This window comes from Pseudorca crassidens, chromosome 9 (genome assembly GCF_039906515.1).
Source record: "Pseudorca crassidens isolate mPseCra1 chromosome 9, mPseCra1.hap1, whole genome shotgun sequence".
Classification (NCBI taxonomy): domain Eukaryota; kingdom Metazoa; phylum Chordata; class Mammalia; order Artiodactyla; family Delphinidae; genus Pseudorca; species Pseudorca crassidens.
In genome coordinates, this window is record NC_090304.1 from 89,488,435 (window position 1) to 89,514,429 (window position 25,995).

At 38.3% G+C, this 25,995-nt stretch overlaps 1 protein-coding gene across 3 annotated transcripts in view; it reads right to left on the bottom strand.

The window, feature by feature from the left end:
• Positions 1-25,995, bottom strand: part of ALG9 (ALG9 alpha-1,2-mannosyltransferase) — a 104,400-nt gene that overhangs the window by 60,912 nt on the left and 17,493 nt on the right. For all 3 annotated transcript variants that reach the window (XM_067750988.1, XM_067750989.1, XM_067750990.1), the window contains exons 7-13: positions 23,916-24,003; positions 23,627-23,732; positions 16,140-16,262; positions 13,277-13,431; positions 10,756-10,885; positions 9,623-9,770; positions 8,335-8,464 (exon numbers count right to left, since the gene is read on the bottom strand). In XM_067750988.1, coding sequence (XP_067607089.1) covers positions 8,335-8,464; positions 9,623-9,770; positions 10,756-10,885; positions 13,277-13,431; positions 16,140-16,262; positions 23,627-23,732; positions 23,916-24,003 — 880 coding nt within the window. The remainder of the gene's footprint in view (positions 1-8,334; positions 8,465-9,622; positions 9,771-10,755; positions 10,886-13,276; positions 13,432-16,139; positions 16,263-23,626; positions 23,733-23,915; positions 24,004-25,995) is intronic.

Genomic DNA, 25,995 nt, shown 5'->3' on the forward strand with positions numbered 1-25,995 from the left:
CTTTTGTCCAAACCTCAACAGTAGGCAAATTATTTAATTTTATTTACATTTTTATATAATTCTTTAACTCCCCTCCTGTCTGGAAGAATTGAACATATTACTTTATATAGTTGCTTTGCCACAGCAACATCTTCTTTTAGTTTTAGATTTAAAAAAATTTTTTTTCCTCATAGCTTGCAATAGGTAAGCAAATTTATTTCTTTGAAGCAATCTAGATCTAGTTTGCAGAAAGAGCAGCAAAAGTAGTCGTAGATATAATGACTGAAATGACTTAAGAGGCCAGAAGGCTAAGAGGCAAAAATTACTTAATAGAAAATCTCTCTCTCAATTTTGAGTCGGCAGTTCTTGTGCTCAAAGACAAAAACCTGAGGTCAGTTGACTGCATGCCGAGTACTGTTTGTAAAGCCTACCAGAGATCTTAGTAGTTTCAAAGATTTGATATCTATAGTAATCTATAGATATCTATGGTAATTTTTTAACTTATGAAAGTAAAATATGATTTATTATAAAATATTTTTTAAATGCATTTTAAAAATCACCTATAATCCTACCACCCAAAGAAAATCAACATCAACCTGTTAGTTTATGTTCCAGGCTTTTCTCTTTGGAGATAAAGATTTTTCTTCATAGAATCTGGATCATGCTATATATTCTATTTTACTGTGACTATTTATAGTTTGAGATTTCTCAGTTTGAATCCCTGGTAAAACCAAGTGACTACTGCCCCTTAGTTCTAAGAGAATCAGAAAGAATAGTTTCTTCTCTCAATTTTATCAATGTCTCAGTGCAAAATCTGAGACCACACTCCATAACCACATAATATACAATTCAAAAATCAAAAAGCTGGATTTAAATTTAACTTAAATTGTAACCAAATAGCTCATTTTTTTGTTTCTTCAGATTTAATCATTCTTTCTTGCATCAAAAATAACAAAATTGTAGGGTGACATTAACACATGATCGTGAAACAAAAATGTGTTTCATTTCATTAGTCACAGGCTACATATCAACCAGCTGTCGAAGCTAAAAATATGTCTTAGTATAAAACTTTGTAAAATACAAGCATTTAAGAATCACTCCGAAGGAAATGTGACTTCTTTCAGTTTCTAACAATCCACTAGAAGCTTTGAAGAAGAAAATATCGGCACCTCTAAACCAAAAGAAAAAGAAAGGTGGTGGAAGGGGAATTCAAACGAATTTACTGATAATCGATATCACATTGTTTACATCTTATCAGGAAGATGTAAGGATGTTACATATTAAGGATGACAATTTAATGCCACCTCAGATGTAAACAAAAATATAGAATCTAAGAAGAAAATAAAAGGCCTGAGACAGAGATCAAGACATCAATAATAAAAGGTGTGCGTTTTGTTGGGGCAGGAGTGGGCCAAGGGGATTGGGCAATAATAAATATTCTCACAGCTTTTCCTCATCAGCTGTTGCAGAGATTCTGCCAGGGATAGAGTCTGCAGCCATGTCTTCTCAACTCTCAAACATCACACTCAGGTAGCATCACACAGATACTCATCTCCTCTGGGACAGAAACAGCAGACAGACTTCCATCTCTGGTCATGAGGTCATGTGGCCCAGAAATCATGTTTCAAGATAAGATTTGCTACCATGAAATATTTGATTACAAAACAGGACCAGCTGAAATCTAAACACTGCAACTGGATTTCAGATGTAGTTACAGAAAATGAGAGAGATGCAAACCTATTTCAAGGGTCTTAGAAACTCATAAAATCATATAAGAATAAAATATACTTCACTGAATTCTAGAAAAGCATCATAGGCTCTCCTAACTCCCAGCCCAGTGCTCTTGCCACTACATCATTGTGCCAGGCATCAATATTATCCTATGATAGTCCCTTTTTTTTGAAATAGGAACACTGGGGCCTAGGAGGAAACATCTGATAGGGAAAGGTTCCAAGTATTTTTTGGGATTTTCATTTCTTTGATATATCCTAAAATTAAATTTTAAAAAGTAGTTGTCACCCAGAGGCATAGGCTGTCGTATAGTTTTATTGTCTCCCATAAAGCCTTGCTAAATACATATTTATTGAATGAATCTTTAAATTCACAAGTAAAAATTTACTGCACTATAAAAATGTAAACTCACAGGTAAAAATTTTGGGTCATTCAATCACTAAAGATCATGAAAACATCACTTCATTTCTAAATGCCAACACAATGGATACTAGTGAATTAATCTGAAAGAAGAATTGTGAACAGCCTTAACTTAAATTCAGAGTGGATTCCAATCTTATTCTACTGCACATATTACAGCAATTTTAATCTGCTTGCTCTGCTACTCAAGGCTAATAAAAATTAGTAAGGCTATCTACAGGGCAATTAATTTTCTCCTCAAATAAGGACTTCCAGTAAGGGTAGGAGAAATGATTAAAAGAGAGAAAAAGAAGAAAGAGAGAAAAAAGAAAAGGGAGAAGACCCCAATCATTTCTTTTGATTACTACATAAAGTACCTGGCATACATGTAATAGAGCTCTAGAAATGGAAAGTAACTTCTTAAAAAAGTAATGCTCAGACTTCCCTGGTGGTGCAGTGGTTAAGAATCCAAGTGCCAATGCAGCGGACACAGGTTCAAGCCCTGGTCCGGGAAGATACCACATGCTGCGGAGCAACTAAGCCCGTGTGCCACAACTACTGAGCCTACGCTCTAGAGCCCGCGTGCCACAACTACTGAAGCCCGCGTGCCTACAGCCCGTGCTCTGCAACAAGAAGCCACCGCAATGAGAAGCCTGCGCATCGCAACGAAAAGCCTGCTCACCACAACTAGAGAAAGCCCGCGTGCAGCAACGAAGACCCAGCGCAGCCAAAAAAAAAAGTAATGCTCAACCACTTGATGTCTATTCAGCCCTGTTAAATGAAAGAACAATTAACCATTGCATGAAAACATATATTCAAGTGATACACCATATGGTATAAACTTGGAAGCAAGAGGAGGCGTGAAAAGAATATTGAAGAATCCTGAAACCAAGTTTCTTATCCTAGGACTAACCTTTGTCAGGTTACCACCCCTCTGAGCCTCAATTTTTTTCACCCATAAAAAGAAGAGATCATAAACTTTATGATACCTTAAGTTCCCTTCCAAAACCATAATTCTTCCCATTGGTTAAATGGTAAAGGCAGGGATAAAGAAGAAAAAGAATATACAGTCAGTTCTATTGTAACACTTGTTTTGAAAATGCAAATTTGTTCCAACGCAATTGATATATTAGGGAACAATGTGAGCACAATTCAATTTCTGTGTTTGCTTATGTGTCATTTAATCCACAAGAAAACCTAGATGAATCCAGAAAATTACACCCAGTTGAACCAATCAGCCCAGAAATAAACAAAGTGCATACAAGCCCACACTCAAATTATCTCCCAGCTTCTTCTGTTCACTGCCTGTTACGAGCCACACCCATTCATATCATCCATATTTGGTATTACAGCTTTCTGTCATGTTTCAAATAACCCTTATTTCACAAGCTGCAGCCCTCCCAATGCCACTTCAAGAAGCAACCTGAGGTCTTCTTCAAGGTAAACTGCCATATTATTGTAGCATTTATGTACTTTTCGCCATTTAACATATATAAAACTATGCCACGGTTTTTATTAGGTTCCTATCTTTTTTATGTGTCACTGACAAAGTTTTTGAGTATTGTGTCCCTAACTCCATTTTTCCCACAAGTCTTGTGGTTTTCCACACAATTATCTTTGGCAATTGTATATCACGTTATAGCAGAACTGACTATATTACTATTTGGGAAAAAAATTAATCAATGACCAGTTTTATTTTTTCAAAGGTAACAGATGGAAAAGCTTCCTGAAAATCTGCTTAAGCATTAAGTCAAAGTCAGGGAAAAGTCTTTATCTGTAAGATCCCTCCTGAACGTGTGTTTTTTACCCCAAACTCCATCCACTGACTAAGCAGCTCCCACATCAGACACCAGATTTGGAAACAGAAGGTTATCATTCACCTTGAAACAGTGAACAAATATTTGGATTTGTCAAGAAGTAAAGAGGAGACACTGAATGTACCTTCTAAATTCAGACCTTGATTCTGGCAGAAAATCTTGGCAGGTACCATTGAATAATACCACCTGTTCAATAGCTACTCAGTATCTATCATGAAAGAATATGCAGCGAAAAAATATTATTGCTGCAGTATAGTTATAACAATACAGTAGAAACCAAGAGCCTTTACAAACACTCACTCCTAATTCTTGATAAACTCAGAGGTAAAAGAGCATAGGGAAATACAGGAGGTCATGCATGTTTCTTAGTTTCCACTCAGACTAGGAATAGGAGACAGACCACATCATTTAGCATTGAAGCCAAGAGTTGGCTAAAACCTGTCACTCAGAGCCAAAGGGCAAATAAAAATAATGCTGCTATTTAGCATGCTCAGGAAAGACAAGAGAACATAATTATTTTCCCTTTTTGAATGAACCCATACTTAAAACCAGGGCTGATACCAGAAGTAACAAACATAAACGTACTACAACGTGTGCTCTCACATTTTGGCCAAATGTGAGACCAAAATTATTTGGTCACTAGTCTTGATCCTGGCACCGTTTCTTAAAGAACTACGTTATTTTTCAAAATAATTGAGATTTTTATTTACATACGTATACATATATGAATGCAAGAGAAAAAAGTGAAAGAAAAAACCATCAAAATGGCAACAGTGATTTAATATTGGGGTAATTTGATTATAGCTGATTTTTTTTATTGATAGCTTTCATTATTTTACACAAGTGTTTATTACTTTTATCATCAAAGAAAAACAAATACCTTTTTAAACAGTTAACTGCAAGAAATTAATCCCTGATCATAGTTTGTGTGGAATTCACAGTAAGCCATCAAGTGTCTCTTTCCAAAGTGTCAAAGGTGAGTGGACTGGATTTGAAGGGCACTTGCCCCACCATGCAGGAAAATCCAAAGAGAGAAAGGTGTATGAGCACAGTGACAGGCACTACACACTCAGAACACATAGAGGACCTGTTTGTCCCTGATTTTACCAGCCAGCATTTTGGTGACTCCTATAGGTATTCTAGAAAATCTTCTCCTTTTGGGTAAAGCTAATATAGTCACTTAAATTTAACAGTATCTGGTAGTGGAGAACATGGAAATATGATCTAACCAGAGACAACCTGTGACCAAACCTTAAGAAATGTACAACAGGCCACTGTAGTTTTTTTTTAATTGAAGTATAGGTGATTTACAATATTTTATTAGTTTCAGGTGTACAGCACAGTAATTCCATTTTTTCTTTGTAGATTATATTCTATTGTAGTTTATTACAGGTATTGGATATAATTCTCTGTGCTACACAGTAAATCCTTGTTGCTTATTTATATATAGTAGTTTGTATCTGTTAATCCCATACTCCTAATTTGTCCCTCCCCACCCCCACTTTCCTCTTTGGTAACTATAAATTTGTTTTCTATGTCTGTGAGTCTATTTCTGTTTTTGTATTCATCTGTATTATTTTTAAGGTTCTACATATAAGTGATATATAGTATTTGTCTGATTTACTTCACTAAGCATCCATGTTGCTGCAAATGGCAATATTTGGATGTGTGTGTGTGTGTGTGTGTGTGTGTGTGTGTGTGTGTGTGTGTGTGTACCACATTTCCTTAAGCCAACTGTCTGTTGATGGGCACCTGGTTTGTTTCCATATCTTGGCTATTTGTAAATAGTGCAGCTATGAACACTGGGGTGCATGTATCTTTTCATATTAGAGTTTTTGTGTTTTCTGGATATATACCCAGGAATGGGATTGCTGGATCATATGGTAAGTCTATTTTTAATTTTTTAAGGAAGCTTTATACTGTTTTCCATAGTGGCTGCACCAATTTACATTCCCACTAACAGTGTAGGAGGATTCCCTTTTCTCCACACTCTCTCCAGCATTTATTATTTGTAGACTTTTTTTTTCAGACTGCATAGGTCTTCGTTGCTGCACGTGGTGGCTACTCTTCCTTGAGGTGCTCAGGTTTCTCACTGCAGTAGCTTCTCTTGTTGCGGAGCATGGGCGCTAGGCGTGCAGGCTTCAGTAGTTGTGGCATGCAGGCTCAGTAGTTGTGGCTTGCGGGCTCTAGAGCACAGGCTCAGTAGTTGTGGTGCACGGGCTTAGTTGCTCCGCGGCATGTGGGATCTTCCCGGGCCAGCACTCGAACCTGTGTCCCCTGCATTGGCAGGCAGATTCTTAACTACTGCACCACCAGGGAAGTCCCATTTGTAGACTTTTTGATGATGGCCATTCTGACTGGTGTGAGGTGATACCTCACCGTGGTTTTGATTTGCATTTGTCTAATAATTAGTGATGCTGAGCATCTTTCCATGTGCCTGTAAGCCACTGAAGATTTTATAGCCAGCTTTCTCTCAATATCACTATCTCAACAATGACAAATATTCATCTCTCAAGTCAGAAAGCATGTATAGGCTAACTACTAGATACACAGCACTATCCTAGCCACTATGGTGAATACAAAAGAAATAAGGTGCAGTCATTCTCTCCATAGCACTCACAATCTGATAGTGAAAAATGACATACACGTCAGAAATATTTAAATAGCGTAAGACAACAAAATTAAATGGCTAAATGAGTTATACAGATAAATATTTAAGGCATTTAAAGAAGGACACTGCCCACTGTGGACTTTAATAGTTGGGAAAGGCTTCAGAGAGAAAGACTTTTGATAGTATAAGAAGGTAGACAAGGGAAGTCCAGGCACTGTCACCAAGATAAGCAAAGTCACTGGGATTGAAAAAGCAACACTGAATCTGGACAGACTGTAATAAAAATCAAGTTGGGGAGCAATAAAATTAATCCATCAAATACGCCATTATCAAATTAAGAACATATGTGGGAAAAACTATGTACCAAACACTATGCTATACATGACAGAGAGATATGATATCCAATCTCCTATTATTTCTTCCAAAAGTAGGTATGGTTATTCCCACTTCACAGACAAAAACTGAAATTAATTAAACACAGATGTTAACTAATTTGCCCAATGTCATCAAAGTAGGCAACAGAGTTGGGACTAGAATTCAAGCCTACTTGACTCCAAAGTCCATGCTCTTTTTTTTTTTTACTACCCTATACTATCTCTTCCCAAATTACAGCTGTGACAACAACACTCTGAATTTATTATATCCTCCCCCTATCACAGTGTATTCTCCTACCCTTCTGACTATCCAGTGTCCCCATAGTGATCCCCTCCTGTACATCAAAGCCTGCTCTCAGGAGAATATCTGCAGCTAAAATAAAAATGACTAGCAACAGAACATACTGCCCAGGGGTATTGTCACTGTTACAGGAATCAGAGGCTTAAGTTAGAAGGAAGCTACAGGATAAGTCACTTAGTGGAATACATGTGTCACCTTCTCAGGGAGCCAACTCAAGTTTGTATTTTATCATGTCCATTTTCATAGCTTATAAGCGAAAGTTCACACAGTAAGAATCTCACTCATAAACCCTGAGGGTCTCCATGGAAGTATAACCTGCCCCAATCCGGGAGACAAAAAGCCAGCTGTGGCTGCAGGTTTACTTTGGAAGAGAACTGAACGTCCTGATATTTCACTTTAAGTATATGACATAAGAAAATCTAAATGAAATGTATTTGACATTTAAATTGTTAAATGTTTCTTAACAGATAGGTTGCCAAAAAATGTGTTTTCTAATAATTCTACAAAATAGTCCTTTACTGTCTCTGGGAACCAGGAACATTATCTTTATTGCTCTCACCGTTTCCACAATCAAAGATTTTACAGGTATCAAATGACAAAAGTGTCATCTTTCGAAGGAACTGAAATAAAATCCACATGGGATCTCCGAGTGCGTAAAGATGAGTGGGTAGAAGAGCACGGCCCTGGCAGATATTGCTTCATGGACTCAGTGTGAGAACAGCCTTCACTGACTGTCCACTTGCTAAAACCAGAGTATACTAATAATTAGGTCAAAGGTCCACCTATAACTTGAAAGTTCCCCATGAAGCATTTTAATGGACCAAGGAGTGATAAGAGCTGCAGAATGTGTTTCAAGATGATGATTTGAATTAAACATAGGAAATTTTCCAGCCCAGTTTAGAAAATATGTTGAATTGTATATTTTACATAGAAAATTAAGGAGGTCATTTGAAAATAAAAATGATACTGTTCATCCTTTCTCAACAAAAGTCGTTATATCCCTCACCCTAAAGAAATCACTTTCTAAAAAAGTCCCATTTCATCAATGCTCTATTATGTATGCCAACAGATTTTAAGGGTAGAACTCTTTTCAAAGTAGTAAAAGGAGAATAATGCCCTTACATATCTGGATGGCTCCTCTAGGTTCTGGTCATTCATGTCAGTAGGAACAATCCGGGTGGCCAGTGGTCCCTCTGCGAATGGTTTTGGTAACTGGCCTCTGAACTCTGATGGAATGAACTGAAGCTGCCAACTGTCAGAAACACAAATAAGGAAAATAAGAAAAACACAGGGGGCTCACATTGCCAAATGTACTTGAAATACACAAGCAAAAAAAAAAAAAATTTCATGTGAAAAACATTTCACTTGGAGACAAAATGTTTCTGTTAAAACCTCAACCAGAGAGAATAGAGACAGAGGTCACAATTCAGTCCAAAATCGTTGAGAAATTTTCAACTAGAGGTCTCTCAACCCATTTCACCAACTCTTAGCAGTGAAATCTGCAATAGTGATCATACCATCAAAAGAGAAACATCAAAGTTTATTGCCAATTATCTGTAATCAGAGGGACTTATCAAAATTAAAGCAAATTCATCAGGTGTGTAGAGAAAAGAGTGAAATGTAAGAACTCACTGTGGGAAAAGTACTTTGTTCCTGAGTAATCCTCAAAAGTATCTTTGGTTGTGAAACTATTTCAAATGTAAAAGGCAAATGCTAAAGTTAACGCTTAAAAAACAAGTTTTAATTAATCATTAATGACTGATACAGGATCTTTATCAATCAAAAGATACTACCACCAGCTAAGCTGCTGAAGCCAGTCCCCAAATGGAGCAACATGACTCATCTTAACCTGACTTCCCTTTTCCCTAAATAGGGCTCTTCTCTGTCCAAATGAAGCAAATACAAGGGAACTCAGAGCCTATGCTATCACATCCAACAACAGACAGCATCGAGGAAAGTGGTACCAAGGTCTTAGCCACAGCTTTCCCAGTGTCCATACATTGGTAGAGAATGTCCACTGCTGTCGGACGACAAACATGTCTTCTCTAAAAACACTCTAGAAACCTAGAGTCTCTAAACCACTTTTAAAAGTGGATATCAGTTCATTATAAAAATTTAAATATGGATCCTTAGGAAGAGCCACTAGCAGAAGCCCAGAGCCCAAAATGTCTTCAGACGTCCCCAGACCTCTGTGGTTAAGGGCAGTGCAGGGTGCATTACCAGACACAGCACTCATTCTACCAAACACAGGCCATGGGTGCCCAGCACAGTTCCCACAGCTCTCTGAGATGGAAAATCATTCAAAAACTTGTGAAAAATCTAAAATGAAGGAAAAATTAAGAAGACATTGCTACAGGATTGCTATTTTTACACCTTGATTTAAAACTCTGAGAATTAAAGGGCAACTTACTTATCGGGCAGAAGGAAGCTGCTGGGAAATCGATACCACTCTTTTCCTACACAGACATTAACAGGTCGGCCTTCTGGGACAGTGTGGATGGTTGGGTCTGTGGCAATTCGGTGAAATTCTGGATACAAATCAAGGGGCCCATGATACCCTGGAAGGGAGAAAGGTTTGTGAAAGCCAAAGATGAGGGAGATGAGATTCTGACATTTAATTATAATGCGTGTTAATGTCCCACTGTGATCCATGTGAAAGGTACACCGCAACCCCAGCAGGAAGCCCACTCTACGGTGTAAAACACTTCTACAGTCAGGAAGATGATTAAAGCAGAGGCCCTATTTTTGCCAGAAATAATTTGCTTTCTTGCCCTTCTCTATACCCTTCCACCTTTTTAATTTCACGTTCTTTGAGCACATTTCAATATTCTGGATCCAAATAATGATTATAAGAAAGAATATAATCATGGGACTTGAGCCCCAAATTTGCATCCTAAGTTTAAGGCTTCCTTAATTCATCCTTTAAAAGGAAAAAAAAAATTAGTAGGAATAGAGAAGACGTTTATAGTTAATCACACTAAAAGGCATTCTCAATCTTCTCTTCAATCCTAAGGTACAGAGGTCACATCCCAATCTTATTATTATTATTATTATTTTTTGCGGTATGCGGGCCTCTCACTGTTGTGGCCTCTCCCGTTGTGGAGCACAGGCTCCGGACGCACAGGCTCAGCAGCCATGGCTCAATTGGGGCCAAGCCCCCAATCTTAATATGAAGTCCATAGGTTCTCCCTGTAGAAAAGTCCTCCCCCTGCAGCTTAAGCTGAATTGTATTAAACAATTATGGGGGACTTCCCTGGTGGCGCAGTGGTTGAGAGTCCGCCTGCCGATGCAGGGGATGCAGGTTCGTGCCCCAGTCCGGGAAGATCCCACATGCTGCGGAGCGGCTGGGCCCGTGAGCCATGGCCGCTGAGCCTGCGTGTCCGGAGCCTGTGCTCCGCAACGGGAGAGGCCACAACAGTGAGAGGCCCGCGTACCGCAAAAAAACAAAAAAAAAAAGCAAAAAAACCCGAACAATCATGGGTCAAGCAAAACCAAGGAATAGTGCCTTGTGAGTACAGGTTAAGATATTCTCAGTACATCTACCTCTGAACAGTGCCACAGAGCGAGAAAAAGATAAGAGCCCAAACAGGAAGAGTGTTCCCAACGCCAGCCAATTCGATGTCACAGTATAATGCTCCAGGCGGTATCGCTGAAACACGAAGTGGTAACATTTCTAGAAGGAAAGAAAACGTTATTGAAAAAAGAAGATACACCTTGCAAAATATACACAATCACAAGACATCATCATAACTGAGAGGAAGAAAGCAGAAAAAGAGGTTCTACCAAGGGTCTGAGCAGTAGCAAACAGTGAAGTACCCACTCCAAATTCTCACATTAAAGCAAATTCTGCTCAATTGTCTGTAGATCAGCCTAGCCAGAGGGCTTGCCAAGAATGAAATCTCACTAGCTTCATAGGAAAATCATTTGGATACTTCCCTAATGCTTAAAGTCCTAATAATTTATTTTTTAAAAATATTTAAACAAAAATGCTTTTCCTAGGTTTTTTTGATATATGAAGTATCTCAATCTATTCTGATATAACTAGTTATTAACCTTCACTTTCCTTACTAACAAGTTTTCATCTAAGTTTTTAGCAACAACAAAATGTCTCATGACCAAACAAAAAGAAAAAAGAATTCCTCACATAGAATATTAGGAAAATTCTGTTAATTATCTGCTAAACTACTTCACAAACTAGATGAATATCATTAACAATATACACACCTGCATGAGTTCTGCAGCCTTTGAACACCTTCCCATGAGATTTCTGTCCTCCCTTCTTTCCCTCCTAGACTAGAAACTACTTTTGGAAAGCAATTTTGCAATACATAACAAGTGCCATAAATATGTTTGGATCCCTTTCATGTTTTCTGGAATCTCTCCTAAGCAAACAATCCAAATACCTAAACAAAGATATTTACCCTAGCATTATTTATAATATTGAAATAAGTGAGCAATCTAAACTTTAACATAAATTATATCTAATCATTATATATAACCAATTCAGTATATTACATAATAATGTTGTATATTATATCCACCTTAGAATATTATATTGCTATTAAAATGATGGGTACAGATATAGCAATATAGAGAATGTTATAATTATATTAAGAGGGATGTAAAGTTACACAAACCTTAGGTTACAATCAAAATAGATTGTTATATGATCGGCAAAAATGCTAGAAGGAGATTTTGTTAGGGTAGTAGGACTGATTTAGAAAGTGGTAAAAGAAAAATTATCTGCAATAAAGTTCAGTTACTTTTATAATTAAAATTATTTTTTAAAACTATCATCCTAACATGGATGAGCTTTAAAAATATTATGCTAGGACTTCCCGGTGGCACAGTGGTTAAGAATCCGCCTGCCAATGCAGGGGACACGGATTCGAGCCCTGGTCCAGGAAGATCCCACATGCCGCAGAGCAACTAAGCCGGTGCACCACAACTACTGAGCCTGCACTCTAGAGCTCGCCTGCCACAACTACTGAAGCCCGCGCACCTAGAGCTGGTCCTCTGCAACAAGAGAAGCCACCGCAATGAGAAGCCCAGGCACCGCAACGGAGAGTAGCCCCCCCGCTCGCCACAGCTAGAGAAAGCCCACGCACAGCAACGAAGACCCAACACAGCCAAAAATAAATAAATAAAATAAATTTATTTTAAAAAATAAAAACATTATGCTAAATGAAAGAAGTCACAAAAGACCACATATTTTATGATTTCATTTATATGAAATGTCCAGAATAGGCAAATCTATAGAGATACAAAGTAGATTGATTAGCTGTTGCTTATGGCTGAGGAGATATGGAAGGGGGGTTACGACAGCTAAAGGGTACAGGGTTTTTGAGGTGATAAAAATGTTCTAAAATTGACTGCAGTGAGGCTTACATAGATCTGTGAATAGCCTAAAAAAGACTGTATCATACACTTTAAATGGGTAAATTCTATGGTTTGTGAATTATATCTTAACATAAATCTGTTAAGAAAAAAAACTAGAAAAAAACTATCACCCTAATTATTCTTCTTCTGCTAACTGCAAATGGTAGCAGAGGTTAAAAAAAAAAAAAGAGTCTGGCGCTTCTGAAGCCATAATTACAGAGATATTCAAGATTAGTTCTGACAGGGAATTGACCTGGACAGGTTTTTAAGCCAGGATTACAAAGTGTCCCACATTGCTAACTGCCTGATGTAATCCCAAACACTTGAGCCAGTTTCATTCAGGTCTTGTAGTGGAAGAGTACACATTCCATTAGCTCTGCTGTGGTTCCACCGTTCTGTGCTAGGCCCATTCAGTGACTTAAAAAAATTCCTTTCATAGCAATTGGATTCTTATTGGCAACAGAGACAAATTAACACACAAATTAACACTGCAAATACGTAATCAGCAAATAAGAGTCAAAGCAACATTTAAGCAATCAATACATAAAGCTTTATAATATCTGTATCAGGTGTAATGTACAGATAAAATATCTTAGGTGGAAGCATTCTGTAATTTGCCTATAAGTTTTATGAACGATTTAAAGTGAAACAGAATGAAGCAGATATACATTTCCCTGAAACTCACCTGAAGTGCAGAAAGGGCCACAGCACCACAGAGACATACAAGTGGATATACAGGGAAAAGAAATCTCTCCTCTTTGTGAGGCTGGATGAAGAAAATTATAAACCAAATATACATTGGAGCCAAGGTAAGCCAATATGGGTGGCCTAAATTCTGAACTGTAAGACAGAAAAATATCCACCTTTCACCATGTTAGAACAAAACAGCATGTTTAGTTTCAATGTTCTCTTGACCTCAAACTGGGATGTATACCCTAGGGCACCCAATAAAATGTTTCAATTCTTGTATTCACACTTTCTCTGATATAATAAAGGAGTCAAGTAGAAAGAGGTATATACTCCTTAGCCCTCCCAAGAGGTCCAACATTTAAAGGAAGGCACAATACTGGATTTAGCTAGAACAGGTGAATGCGTAATAGAGCTTAATAATTTCTACACTGGATGAAGAAAAAACAGATTTCTCTTCCTAATGAGTCCTGCCACTAAGACTAAAAGTTCCTGAGATCAACCAAAAGCATAACATAAATTCATTTCTTGTATTTTAATTCCTATGCTCTGTTTACTGCATTAATCTTACTTATACACCAAATGGCTATAGATCAAAGAAAAGGAAAAAAGTAGGATTCTCAAACCCATCACTGGTTTTCCTCAAGCTACAAATGACAGAGTTTGTTTCAAAGCAAATATAAAAACACTCTTAAAGGAAGTTTACTGATCAAGTTTTCTCTCCTGTTCTGCAGTACCCATCCACTCTGTATCACAAAATTAAAGTCAAGGTGTACTTAAAAGCATGTGAAAGAATTAAAGGAATTTAATGAAAACTAAGACCTAAGCACCTACTGGAAGGTTCCTGTGGTTAGGTACATGAACACTGAGTGATAAACCTGCAACCTACAGTGAAGGCATCCCCTGCTGTGCTTATACTAGTGACAACAAGAAGTGCGCAGGAATCACTGGCCTAGGGTAGATAGATAGCGCCCCCTGGTGTCCATTATGTCTACACTGAGCAAATTTAGATAAAAAGATCAGGGTTGTCATCAAAGCCCAACTAAGCAATGTTTAACTGTGCTCCGTAGTTATCCGTGCTTTTGCAGAAACTCTTTAGGAATAAAAATTCTTGAACTGCAATAACAACCTTATCTTTTAAACTTTTCACTCTAAGATTTTATCATGAGATTTTAGGTTATAATTTAGGACTTATACCTTTCCAGGAGGTATTTTAGGTTGGAATTTTCTTCATCATAAGAAAAAAATCTGTCTTCTATAAGTAAACAATCTCTTCCTCTTCTGTATCTTAAAAGCTAACGAATACATTTTAAAAATATGGCCTAAAATTTTGAAAGGTCCTCTATAAAATGTACAAAATTATAACCAGTTGTACTACATGATGAGATAATGGGTAATTTCTTTCCTGCCTCTTTATATTTTTCTACGTTTTTTCTTTTATTATTTTTATTTCTTAATGTTTCCTCTTTTGAAAAAGATTGTTTCCATTATAAAATACAAAAAAAAAAATAAAGAAAAAAACAGAAGAAAAGTACTAAAAAAAGTATTTTAAAAAGTATAAAGGAAAGCCCCTAGGTAACCTAAGGATGGGGACTAGTTACTAGGTGGACATGTGGATACATTACACACTTTTAAACCAAAATTGGATTCATACTTTAGAGAACAGCTTAATATACTATTTTTATTTTATTTTTACTGTTTTTATACTTACATCACAAGCATTTCCAAATTTTCCACAAGCATAAATATTTTTATAGTCAGGGAAAAAGTTACTTTTCAAAAAAAAAAGAAAAAATGATCCTTAAGAAATACAAGGAATGGAGGAATACATTAATACCTCGAGGGGACAAACAGCTGAATCCAAATGTGGGACACTATGCAAGATGCATGACCTGGTTTCTTTAGAAATCTCCAGGAGGAAAAAGGTGAGGGGGGAACCTCTAAAAAAGCTTATGAAACATAACACCAAGTTCACTATATGACTCTTGTTTAGATCCTGCTTTAAACAAACTATAAAGAACTATAAAAACTATAAAAAGCTATTTTTCAGACAATGTAGGAATCTAAACATTACCTGGGTATTAGATGATATTAAGAAATTACTGTTAATTTTGTTAGGATAATGGCATCACGGTTATGTTACAACGAAAGTCCTAAAACAAAACAAAAGTGACTCTGAAGGCTGCTTTCATATTCTATGAACACAGTGAAGTCTTTATAAACCATTAATAGTAGAAAAGCAGAATGGGGAATGGTACTGAGGGATCATATGGCATCCAAATCAGACTAAAAAGTCTGAAGTTAAATCTCCTTCCAAAGCTCAGATGCATTTCTGCTCAGATCTGTCTTCCATAAAAGAAACTATGGGCACTACATATCCAGAGCCATGACAACCTGAGAAAACACTGGCTGTGCAATACAGAATCAGAACAAGCATCCAATTTGGGGGAACCTCTATATGGTTTAGTTCTCAAATTTTTGGTTGAATTTCCCAGAGAATGTTTGCCTCTAGCATTGATTATCTTAAGCAATCTTGCATGCCAACACACAGTTCTTTAAAAAACAGAAGACTCGTATAGATAGGCTTATCTCCCAAGATTTTATAAATGTTCCTGCCTCTCCAGGTGGTTCTGTAAATCATACAGACTCCTCACTTGCAATTATTAACCAAACTTTCACACAGGTTAACAACATAAGTTAAATAATCTACGAACACAAATGGAAAATGCAATAAACCAAACATTTCCATAGGAAGAAAATGGAGAATAAAGTAAGGAGATTCTTTTTCACTTCTTGGTACCCATTGTTACTTCTCTTCCCTCCCACGCCCCACCAAGTCTATCATCCGTTATGCCACTCACCATGAAATCTCTGCAGTAGGTATTCCATAAGAGAAGTCAGTGGTAAGACCAGGAGAGCCAAAGCAAAGACTACATTGAAATTCAGAAATCCATTAATTAAATAGAAATACCAGGGCTCTGTACCTGAGGGAGATAACGAGATAAGAAATCATTAGTGGATGCCTCCAATACCTATTACAACGCTTGACTCATACTGCTTTTTGTTCAAGTAATGTTGATGATCCAGTGCCTCATGTGTATGAGAGTCCACAAGCCGCCCCCCTCTTAGAAATCAGGTTTCAAATATTTAGCTGTATTTTCTATCATGACCACTATAACCTAGCCCAAACGGAACTAATACTTTTCAGAACCACCAAATAACATAAATAGCTTAGTGGTGACACTATGATTTATAATAAGAAGTATTTATTTGGTCTTCACCCCCATTCCTAGTATAAAGCTCCTAAAATTACCCTTGTAATTTGCGAAGTGGTGAGAGGAATAAAGGTGTCTTTTGTTCTGTTAATGAGGGAGCTTCAGGAAAGCCCCAGGTAACCTAAGGATGAGGACTAGTTGCTAGGGGAACCAATCGAGTGACTGGAGGGTTGGAACTTTCAGTCCTGTCCTCCCCTTCTCTGGCGAGGGGAGAGGGGCTGGCAACAGGGTTTCATCAACAATGGCCAATGATTCAAGCAATGGTACTTATGTAATGAGGCCTCCATAAAAACCCAAAAGGACAGTCAGTGTTCAGAGAGCTTCTGGGTTGGTGAACAGGCAGAGGAGCCCACGGGGCTGTGGCACACCCAGAGAGCACGGCAGTGCCACGTTATCTTCCCAAACACCCTGCCCTACACATCTCTTCCACCTGGCTTGTATCCTTTATAATAAACTGGTAAACACAAGTAAATGTTTCTCTGAGTTCTGGGAGCCACTCTGGCAAATTGATTGAACCTGAGGTGGGGGTTGCAGGGACAACTAATCTACAGCTGGTCAGTCAGAAGCCCAGGTGACAACGTGGACTTTGAATTGGCACGTGAAGTAGGGGCACAGGGGTTGGGGGAGGGTGGGCGTGGTGGGTTGCAGTCTTGCAGGGCTGAGATATTAGGGCCTTTCCCATTTCCTTCCTACCTGTTTCTCCTAGTTACATTCTAGCATCCTTCCCCTTGATACACTCAACCACTATTTGATAGTGTGTATACAGGTCCCCTGTGTTCCGTAAAAAGCAACAACTTGTTTTCCTTAGGAAAACCATGTTCAGAGACCCAGACCCTGCTCGGAAGTTTTGGGGATTCAGAATGAAACAAAATGACTGAAAACACAAGCCTTACTCACACAAGTTTTGATTCTTTAACTCAAAATCCTTAAACCCAAATGATGAGAAAAAGCCCCCCTCTGCACATTTAGCAGGTTTTTCATCTGCTCTTCCCCTCCATGTGATTACTTCAATCAGGCAGTGAATGACACATGCGGGTTTTAATCACTGTGTGTTGTGACACCCGCGTTGCACCACAGCAATTTACTGCAATCAGCATTGCTTAAAAGGGTAATCAGAAGGCAGAGAAATAGGCAGAAAAGCCTGACATTTTTGCAGCTTGCACAGCAAAATAAGATTAGAAACCAAACCCTTAATGCTAGAAACATCTAAGGGAGGAGGAAGAAGAAGAGGGGGACCCTAAGGAAGGACTCAAATTCAATCGTGGGTCACCTTTTGGGAAAGCTCTCTCCCTCCTGTCTAAATACAATGATAGGGACTGTTCAGGAACAGAGATTTTGTCCCAGGCCAAGCTCATTAGAGACATTTATATCTTGTATTCTCTACAAATAACCTTTTGGGTTATAGAAAACTAATGGATGGTTTTATTTTCAAAACAGAAATACACGTCTTCTCTGGATTTTAATTACTATTTAACAACACATTTCCTAAACTGAGTTCTTTAGACATCCAGTTTCCAGAGAAGTAAGTTTTTGCACAATCCTCTCCTGACTGCCAGTGTGGTGGCAATGCTATCAACCTTGACCCACCTTCTTCTTTACAAAATTCTGGAAATCTGACCCTGAGAAGAAAAATCAGAGTGACTAGAGGAAAGGAGATCACCTTCCACATCATCTACTACAGATGCTAAACATCAAAAGAAAAAAGCCTCTTTCTCTTTGATCTTTGCAAATATACGTTTTTTTCAGGAAAGCTCTTTAGTCTTTTTGTCTTGACCACAACTTACTATGCCCTCCTGTTAGGGGTATCTTTTTACCAAGGTACACTGTACTCTGAGATGTGGAACCAAAAGCATTAAGTTGGTAAACTCAATTATTTTTATGTGTTAGGAGCTCATAGATCAAGTTCACAGCTAGGCTGTGAACATTTCGTAAGACTGTTACTTCCCTGAAGGATGGGGTAAAAATCGGGGGATAAGTCAAGATTTGGGAAGGTTCAAGTTGACAACAGTCTTAAAAACAAGAGCAAAAGGGGACAAAAATAGTGAATTCTGTTAGCCAGTGTCCTCCCCTACTTGATGAGGCATCTGCCTTCAAAGAGTAAAAACTTTTATCTCTTTCCAGGGAGATATTCAGCGCTGCTCTCAGAAAATATCAAAGCTGAACTATGTAGAAAAAAATGTGTCAGAATGACAAGCTAAGCATTTAACTGGTGCAAAATGAAAGGTGAAAGGAAGCTGGAAGCAGGGTCTTTGCAGGGAGTGACTCACCTATCTCCCTCTTTATGGAAAGTGCCTCAATTCCTTTCATTCAAGCGAGCTAAAGGGAGCTTTGCAAGAGGCTAAAAGAAGAGGGGATAATGTTTATTGTTCCACAGATTGAATGGAATCTGGAATCTTTTATAGGCCTACAATTTTATAGAACTCTAGGAACTAAATTATAGTAAATCATCCTTATAAATGTCAAATTTGCACCACCAAGAAGAAAAAGCCACCAAGGTTCAACAGAAATGATTAACAAAAGAGGGAAGGCTCTGGAACAGCTGTGGCTGGCAGGTGACCCTGAGCACTCCCCAAAAGACTCCTCTGGGGCTTCATCCTCTGCCGCTGCAGGAATGGAAAACTGTGGGCCTTTTGATAGAGGACACCAGCCCCTACCTTCTGAAATCTCCTGTCCTGTGATCTGACAGATTTGATAAAACACACAAACAGGCAGGGATCACATCCTAGGCCACCAAGTGGCATCCTTGAGCAGACCCACTGTTATTTTTGAGGGGAGAGCATTTCTTACACCTGTCCTCCCACACCTTCTCCGGGCCTGTGTCCTGCTCATCAGACAGCAGCACTGCTCTTCACTCACACACAAAAATACTTAACCTCAACATCTGAGGACTTGAAATGTTACAAGGGAAAGAGGCAAAATCAGTGCCAAGCCCAGTCACTTTCCTTTTTGCAACACTAAATTTCACCTCTTGATCTCTGACCCTATAGAGATGTTTCCCCTACAACTTTGCAACTTTATGTCTACACTACTCTAAATTTCCTAAATGCCAAGTATTCTTTACCTCATCCAAGTAATAGTTGTGAAAACTATTTCTTTCCCCTGGCTTCAAAAGTCAAGAGTCAGCCCAGGTCTGGAATGTGTCATTAATATATGTTATCTGGCCAAGAAAGTATAGAAAGGTCCCTTTGAAAACCAGAAACAACGGAGAGAATAAATATGTACAGATCGTCCTCGACTTATGATGGAGTTAAGTCCTGATAAACCCATCATAAACTGAAAATATCGTAAGTCAAAAATGCATTTAATACACCTAACCAACCGAACATCACAGCTTAGCCTAGCCTACCTCAAACATGCTCAGAACACTTACATTAGCCTACAGTTGGGCAAAATCACCTAACACCAAGCCTATTTAATAACACAATGTTGACTGTCTTATGTAATTTATGGACTACTGTACTGAAAGTGAAAACAGAATGGTTGCTGGTAAAGAATGGCTGTATGAGTTTCCATTGTTCACCCTCACGATGGAGTGACTGACTGGGAGGTATGGCTTGCTGCCACTGTCCAGCATCACGAGAGATATCATACCGCCTATTGGAAAAAGATCCAAGTTCAAAATTCGAAGTATGGTTTCTACTGAACGTGTATTGTTTTCGCACCATCATAAAGTCAAAAAAAAATTCTAAGTTGAACCATCATAAGTTGGGGACCATTATTACAATCACAATGGAGAGACTGAAATTATCTTGCTCATGCCTGTGTAGTTCCTACCTAAAATTCAGCTAATGCTGTAAAACTACTTTAAGTTTTTAAAAAAGAACTCAATATTCAATCTTTTTGTCTCAGCAGTCCCTACACTTGAAATTCTATTTTTCTACAATGTACCCGCATGGTGCCTACCTGGCAAACTCCCTCTCTTCCTTCCAGGCTCAGCTCAAAGATCACTACCTCTAAGAAGTCTTTCCTGATACTACCAGATGAACTTGCTCCTTTGATTCCCTATCTTTCCACTGTAGCACATAACAGATTGGACTGTAATTATCTATTCATGTGTCTGCAGCCTTATTAGACAGTAAATTCTATGAGGACACATGATAAATGTTCAAAAGCAATTGATTCAATGTTTCTTTAGCTGAAGTCATTTATCCATTCATTCAAGAAGTATTTATAGGCTTATTATGTTCTTATATGTAAGAGACAACACTAGATGTATGCAAAAACTATCAGCACAACGCATTTTAAATTTTCAGATAAAAAACTATGTGCCTGGGCTTCCCTAGTGGCGCAGTGGTTGAGAATCTGCCTGCTAATGCAGGGGACACGGGTTCGAGCCCTGGTCTGGGAGGATCCCACATGCCGTGGAGCAACTAGGCCCGTGAGCCACAACTACTGAGCCTGCGCGTCTGGAGCCTGTGCTCCGCAACGAGAGAAGCCACAACAGTGAGAGGCCCGCGCACCGCGATGAAGAGTGGCCCCCACTTGCCACAACCAGAGAAAGCCCTCGCCCAGAAACGAAGACCCAACACAGCAAAAATAAATAAATTAATTAATAAACTCCTACCCCCAACATCTTCTTTAAAAAAAAAAAACAAAAAACTATGTGCCTACCATAGCTAACAAAGCACTTTAAGCAGGAGACTCTTAGAAAATAGTCAAAATAATGCCCAAAAGTGCCAAACAAGTGAAAGAGTTTCCATGACAAAAAACAGGCTGTCTGACAACTGTACAGCATATAAGTCTTTGATATTTACTGAATGGACTCAACAATTACAATAAAATTAGCTGACAATGGTAAAGTACTACTTTCACCTCTATTGTTCTTAATTTGTATCTAGTTCTAGGATAGAATAGTGATCAGAGCACTTATGTAATCTGATGGGTACTCCAGAATTTGTTCATTCATTCATTCATAAGAAATCTTTATTGAAGACCTAGAATACACAAAGACTACCTACTCCTAAAATGGAAGAAACATTCTCTGTAAGTCTGCTAAAGCAAAATGGAGTTAACATGGAAATCAGACACCCCTGAAAATTTGTCAAAGATGAGGGAAAAGCACAAGAATTCTACCATCAAAGAACAACCCCCTAAAGTCTGGCTGACTACAGCCCCGCAATCAGTCCTGTTGATACCCAGTACAACAATTCCCTCTGTCCCAACAAAGCTTTTGCTATCACTAGGAAAGTGATCAGCTCCTGCACATCCAAAATAGCAAAATCTGAACTGAAGCTAACCTAGGTTCACTAAAGCTGGCAGAACAGAGACCCAAGGACTCTTCCCCATAAAACACTGGCTGAAATGAACAGCAGATGCCAACATGCAGAGAAAGACTGGCCACTGCTCCGCTGGATCCTAAAACCTACCCACTGTTAAACCAGAAACATAAACTTAGGTCAGAATTTACTCTTTCTTTCCTATTCTCCCTACCAACCTGCTTATCTCTAGGTGTAAAATCCTCATCAATCTAGAGGACTATAAAAATTATGAAACTTTCATATACTCTCACACAAAGTTTTATTTATAAATAAGCAGTCAGAATATCAATATGTAATAACCCATTTAAAAGGTGGAGAAGCCAACTTTTCAAAATTTAACTCAAATTAACACAATTTATTCACCTATCTATAATGTATATTATGTTTCCAATAGGTTCCATGTAAATCAATTTCTAATATGCAATCTGGATGTAGGAGGACAGTCCCCCTTCTATTGTCCTGTAGAATCAACTGAAGTTTTACAAGTAAACTAAAACAATGGGCAATTAAAAACACGCAACTCTCCCTAGATAAAGGGAGACATCTAGAGGCAAAAGCTTAAAATTGGGGCTTTTTCTCATAGTCTCAGCGATCTTGGAGCCACATAAAAGAGCCTTTTAAAATGCCTTCACTTAGCAATTATTCTCTAACTATGCAGTTTGTGGATTCAATTCACTGAACAAAACACTGTTTATTTTTAACCTATTACCCGCCATCTAAAATGACAACATTCCCCAAATCCCAGGAGGCCCAATTAAATCTCATTTATATGCTTACTTTAATTCTCCTCAGTCAATCTGTTGGTTCTATTGGCAAAGTGGCACAGAAAAATGATGGGCGTGGGTGAAATTGATAAGAGACACAGAAATAATACTAACCTGCTTCATAGCAGAGCCCAAGACAGTCACATATACAGAATGCTCTAAGACCTTCAAAAGATTAAGGCAGAAGAAACTATACTTATTTAATGAGAAACTGTCTCATAAAATGTTTACTGACTTGGCTGATCTCATTAGAAAGATCTCTAGCTTATCCCTCGGTAGTGGTCACTAACTCAAATGCCCTCAGGGGACAAAAAACCCAAAAAAACAAACAAAAAAACCCCAAACAAGCTCAATGGCTGGCTGGGAAAAAAAAAAAAAAGGGGGAGGGATGGAGATGGATGGAAATTGGAGAACCAACCCCAGACCAAAGGCATTCCCTTTTTTCCCCTCTTAATCCTAAACTGGCCAAACTATCCACCCTCTCATGCTGATCTCACCCCCATTTGCTACACTTTGTCTACAGATTTTCTAAACTTTCTCCCCTAATGCATAATACTAAAGTAAAACAAATTAAAAAAAGAAAAAGTAACTCCAAATATTATACCAAATGTATAGAAAATCTCTGGAGGAATATTTTCCAAGGTGTTAACAATAGCTATCTGGAGATGATAGGATTATGAATGTTTTAATTTTCTTATTTTTGTTATCATATTGATTTTCTAATGAGAAGAGAAAAAAGTAACTTAATTTTAAACGAGTAGCATCAAAACCCAAGGCATACCCAACAGAGTCCTCACTACTCTGAAACTGAGAATAAGAGGCAGCAGGACTAACAGAAAGCCAGATCTGAACATCACATTAATCAAGGAAAAATATTTAGTGGCTATATATCATCACTGTGCTATGTTCAAATGTCATTTATTTTTAAATAAGAAAATATTACCAGCAAAGAAAGGCTATATTTGATAAACTGTGGCAGCTGAATTAAAATTTCAAAGCTGAGGCAAATTAAGCTATCCCCTAACTCTTCCCTAATTTCATAAGGCCTTACCATAAAGATCAGGTCCATGAGGAGTAAAGACATTATACAAAACAATGTTCAGTGGTGCAATCACCAACTTCCCGTAATAGTAGCTGTCAATGACCACCACAGGCACCTAAAAGAGAGCAGAAAATACATAGCAATTGCAGAGTTTTGCTCTGGAAACATTCTCACAATGCTAATAGGATAAACTTCAGAATGAAAAACAGAATCAATTCCTAATGTCCTCTTTTCCATCCACATCAGAAGTTGCTTTCATTACAACTTTAGAACAAAACAAGATAAAAAGAAAACTCACCAGAAAGATCATTAGGGCAACCAGTGACCAATGAAAGAAACTCTTCCATCTGTGCTTCATGACCAGCAAATCAAAGGCAATAGGTAAACTATTTAACAGAGAGATAGAAAGTGGGGAGTTAAATACTTAGAATAGAAACTGAAACAGGTCAGATTTACACACACCTCATGCTGAACTGAGAATAAAATGTCTCTAGCAATTACAGTGAGGGAAGAAAGCTGGTACATGAAAGGATGTCTTCTCAAAAATAAAAAATGTGATCTCTTCACAGGACTCATCAGAGTGAGATGCATCCCACAATGCACAAGAAATATAAATATTCGTATTCGGAATGAGCTCCATTTTACACGTATTTATGTGTAATGGACATTTAAAATATATTAATTGTAAGTAAATGTACCCTATTGCCCTACTCCCACCCTGCCAAATAAATAAATACTGATTTCTCCCTTCCACGATGTATTAAGATTTTAGTAATAAAATAATATTACAAACTTTCACTTCAATTCTGATATATCCCTTTCCAATATGTAATATTGCTCCAAAATGTAATATGTAATATTTGTTCTTCTTCCTTTCACTTAAATTCCTCAAGCAAGTATCAACAGCATATGTGTGTTGTCTTCACTATTTCTTCCTTAAGGCCTAACATCAAGCTATTAAGACTGATCTAAGGTACCAGGAATCTCCTGTCCGCCAAACCCAGTATGTTTCCACAAGCTTCATCTCCCTTTGTCTTTCTGTTGCACTTGACACAAAGCATCTGCTCCTTCCTCTTTAGACTCCCTGGCTCAGATGTTCTTTTCTGGGGGCTTCCCTAGTGCTCCTTTCTAGGCTTCTTTTTCCCTGCCTCATGGTGTGCCCTACCATGGTCCTAGCTCCCAAAAGCAAGGTTGTACTTTTCTCTATATATACTCATTTTCTCGGGTGCTTCAACTCCTCTTGCATGAACAATCACCTTCATATCCATGACTTCCTAATCTAGGACACTAGTCAGAGCCCTTACCTGTGCTCCAGTCACAAAGAATTCCATCCCACACCAATCTATTTACTTACACAGAATCTACCCAATGTCAGTTACAGGCTCTGCTCCTGCCTCTTCCATAAAGTCTTTACGTTTATACGGCACTATCATCTCTATCATCTCTTTGGCAATGTCATGTGAACATCTCTTCTAAGATTTGAAATTCCACATTCTATTACCTAAATATTGCATTAACATTCTGTGTTTTTATTTTTTTCTCCCCAACTAGTTACATTTCCATAGCACCTGCATTTCTCCTTTGATAAGTCAATAAATGATAGTACATTGCTAACTGACTGATTAACTGTGATCCTGAAATCATTTATCTAAAGGCAGACTAATCAAAATGCGCCAACTCAGAGGTATTTGGGGAACTCATGAAGTTCAATGTAAACCCAGTAGAGAGTAAAAGGAATGCAGAAACTGACAAAAGGAGGATGGAAAAGTAAAAAGGAGGGAAGAACAAGGCTTTGTGAGTCACATTAAAGTTTGGACCCCATAGAGCAGGGGTTGGCAAACTTTTTATTTAAAGGATCCAATAGCAAACACTTTAGGCTTTGCAGGCCCCATATGGTCTCTGTTGCATATTCATGTGTGTGTGTGTGTTGTTTTTTAACAGCCCTTTAAAAATGTAAAAATTTCTTAGTTCTTAGGCTATACAAAACAGGCCAGCTGGATGTGTGACCCACAGGCTACAGAATGCCAACTTCTGTGACACAGAGCAATGGGGAAGCTATTACAAAGACAAAACAGAGTGATAAAATCATATTTGCATTTTAGGAAGATAACTCTAGTTTGAGCGTGGAGAGCAGATTTATAAGGATCAAGACTAGAGATGGGAAGATCATTTATGAGCCTACGTAAAAGAACAGAGAGAGGTGAAGAAAAGTAGATTCAAAAGATATTCAGGGGCTTCCCTGGTGGCGCAGTGGTTGAGGGTCCATATGCCGATGCAGGGGACATGGGTTCGTGCCCCGGTCCGGGAGGACCCTGCATGCCGTGGAGCAGCTGGGCCCGTGAGCCATGGCCGCTGGGCCTGCGCGTCCGGAGCCTGTG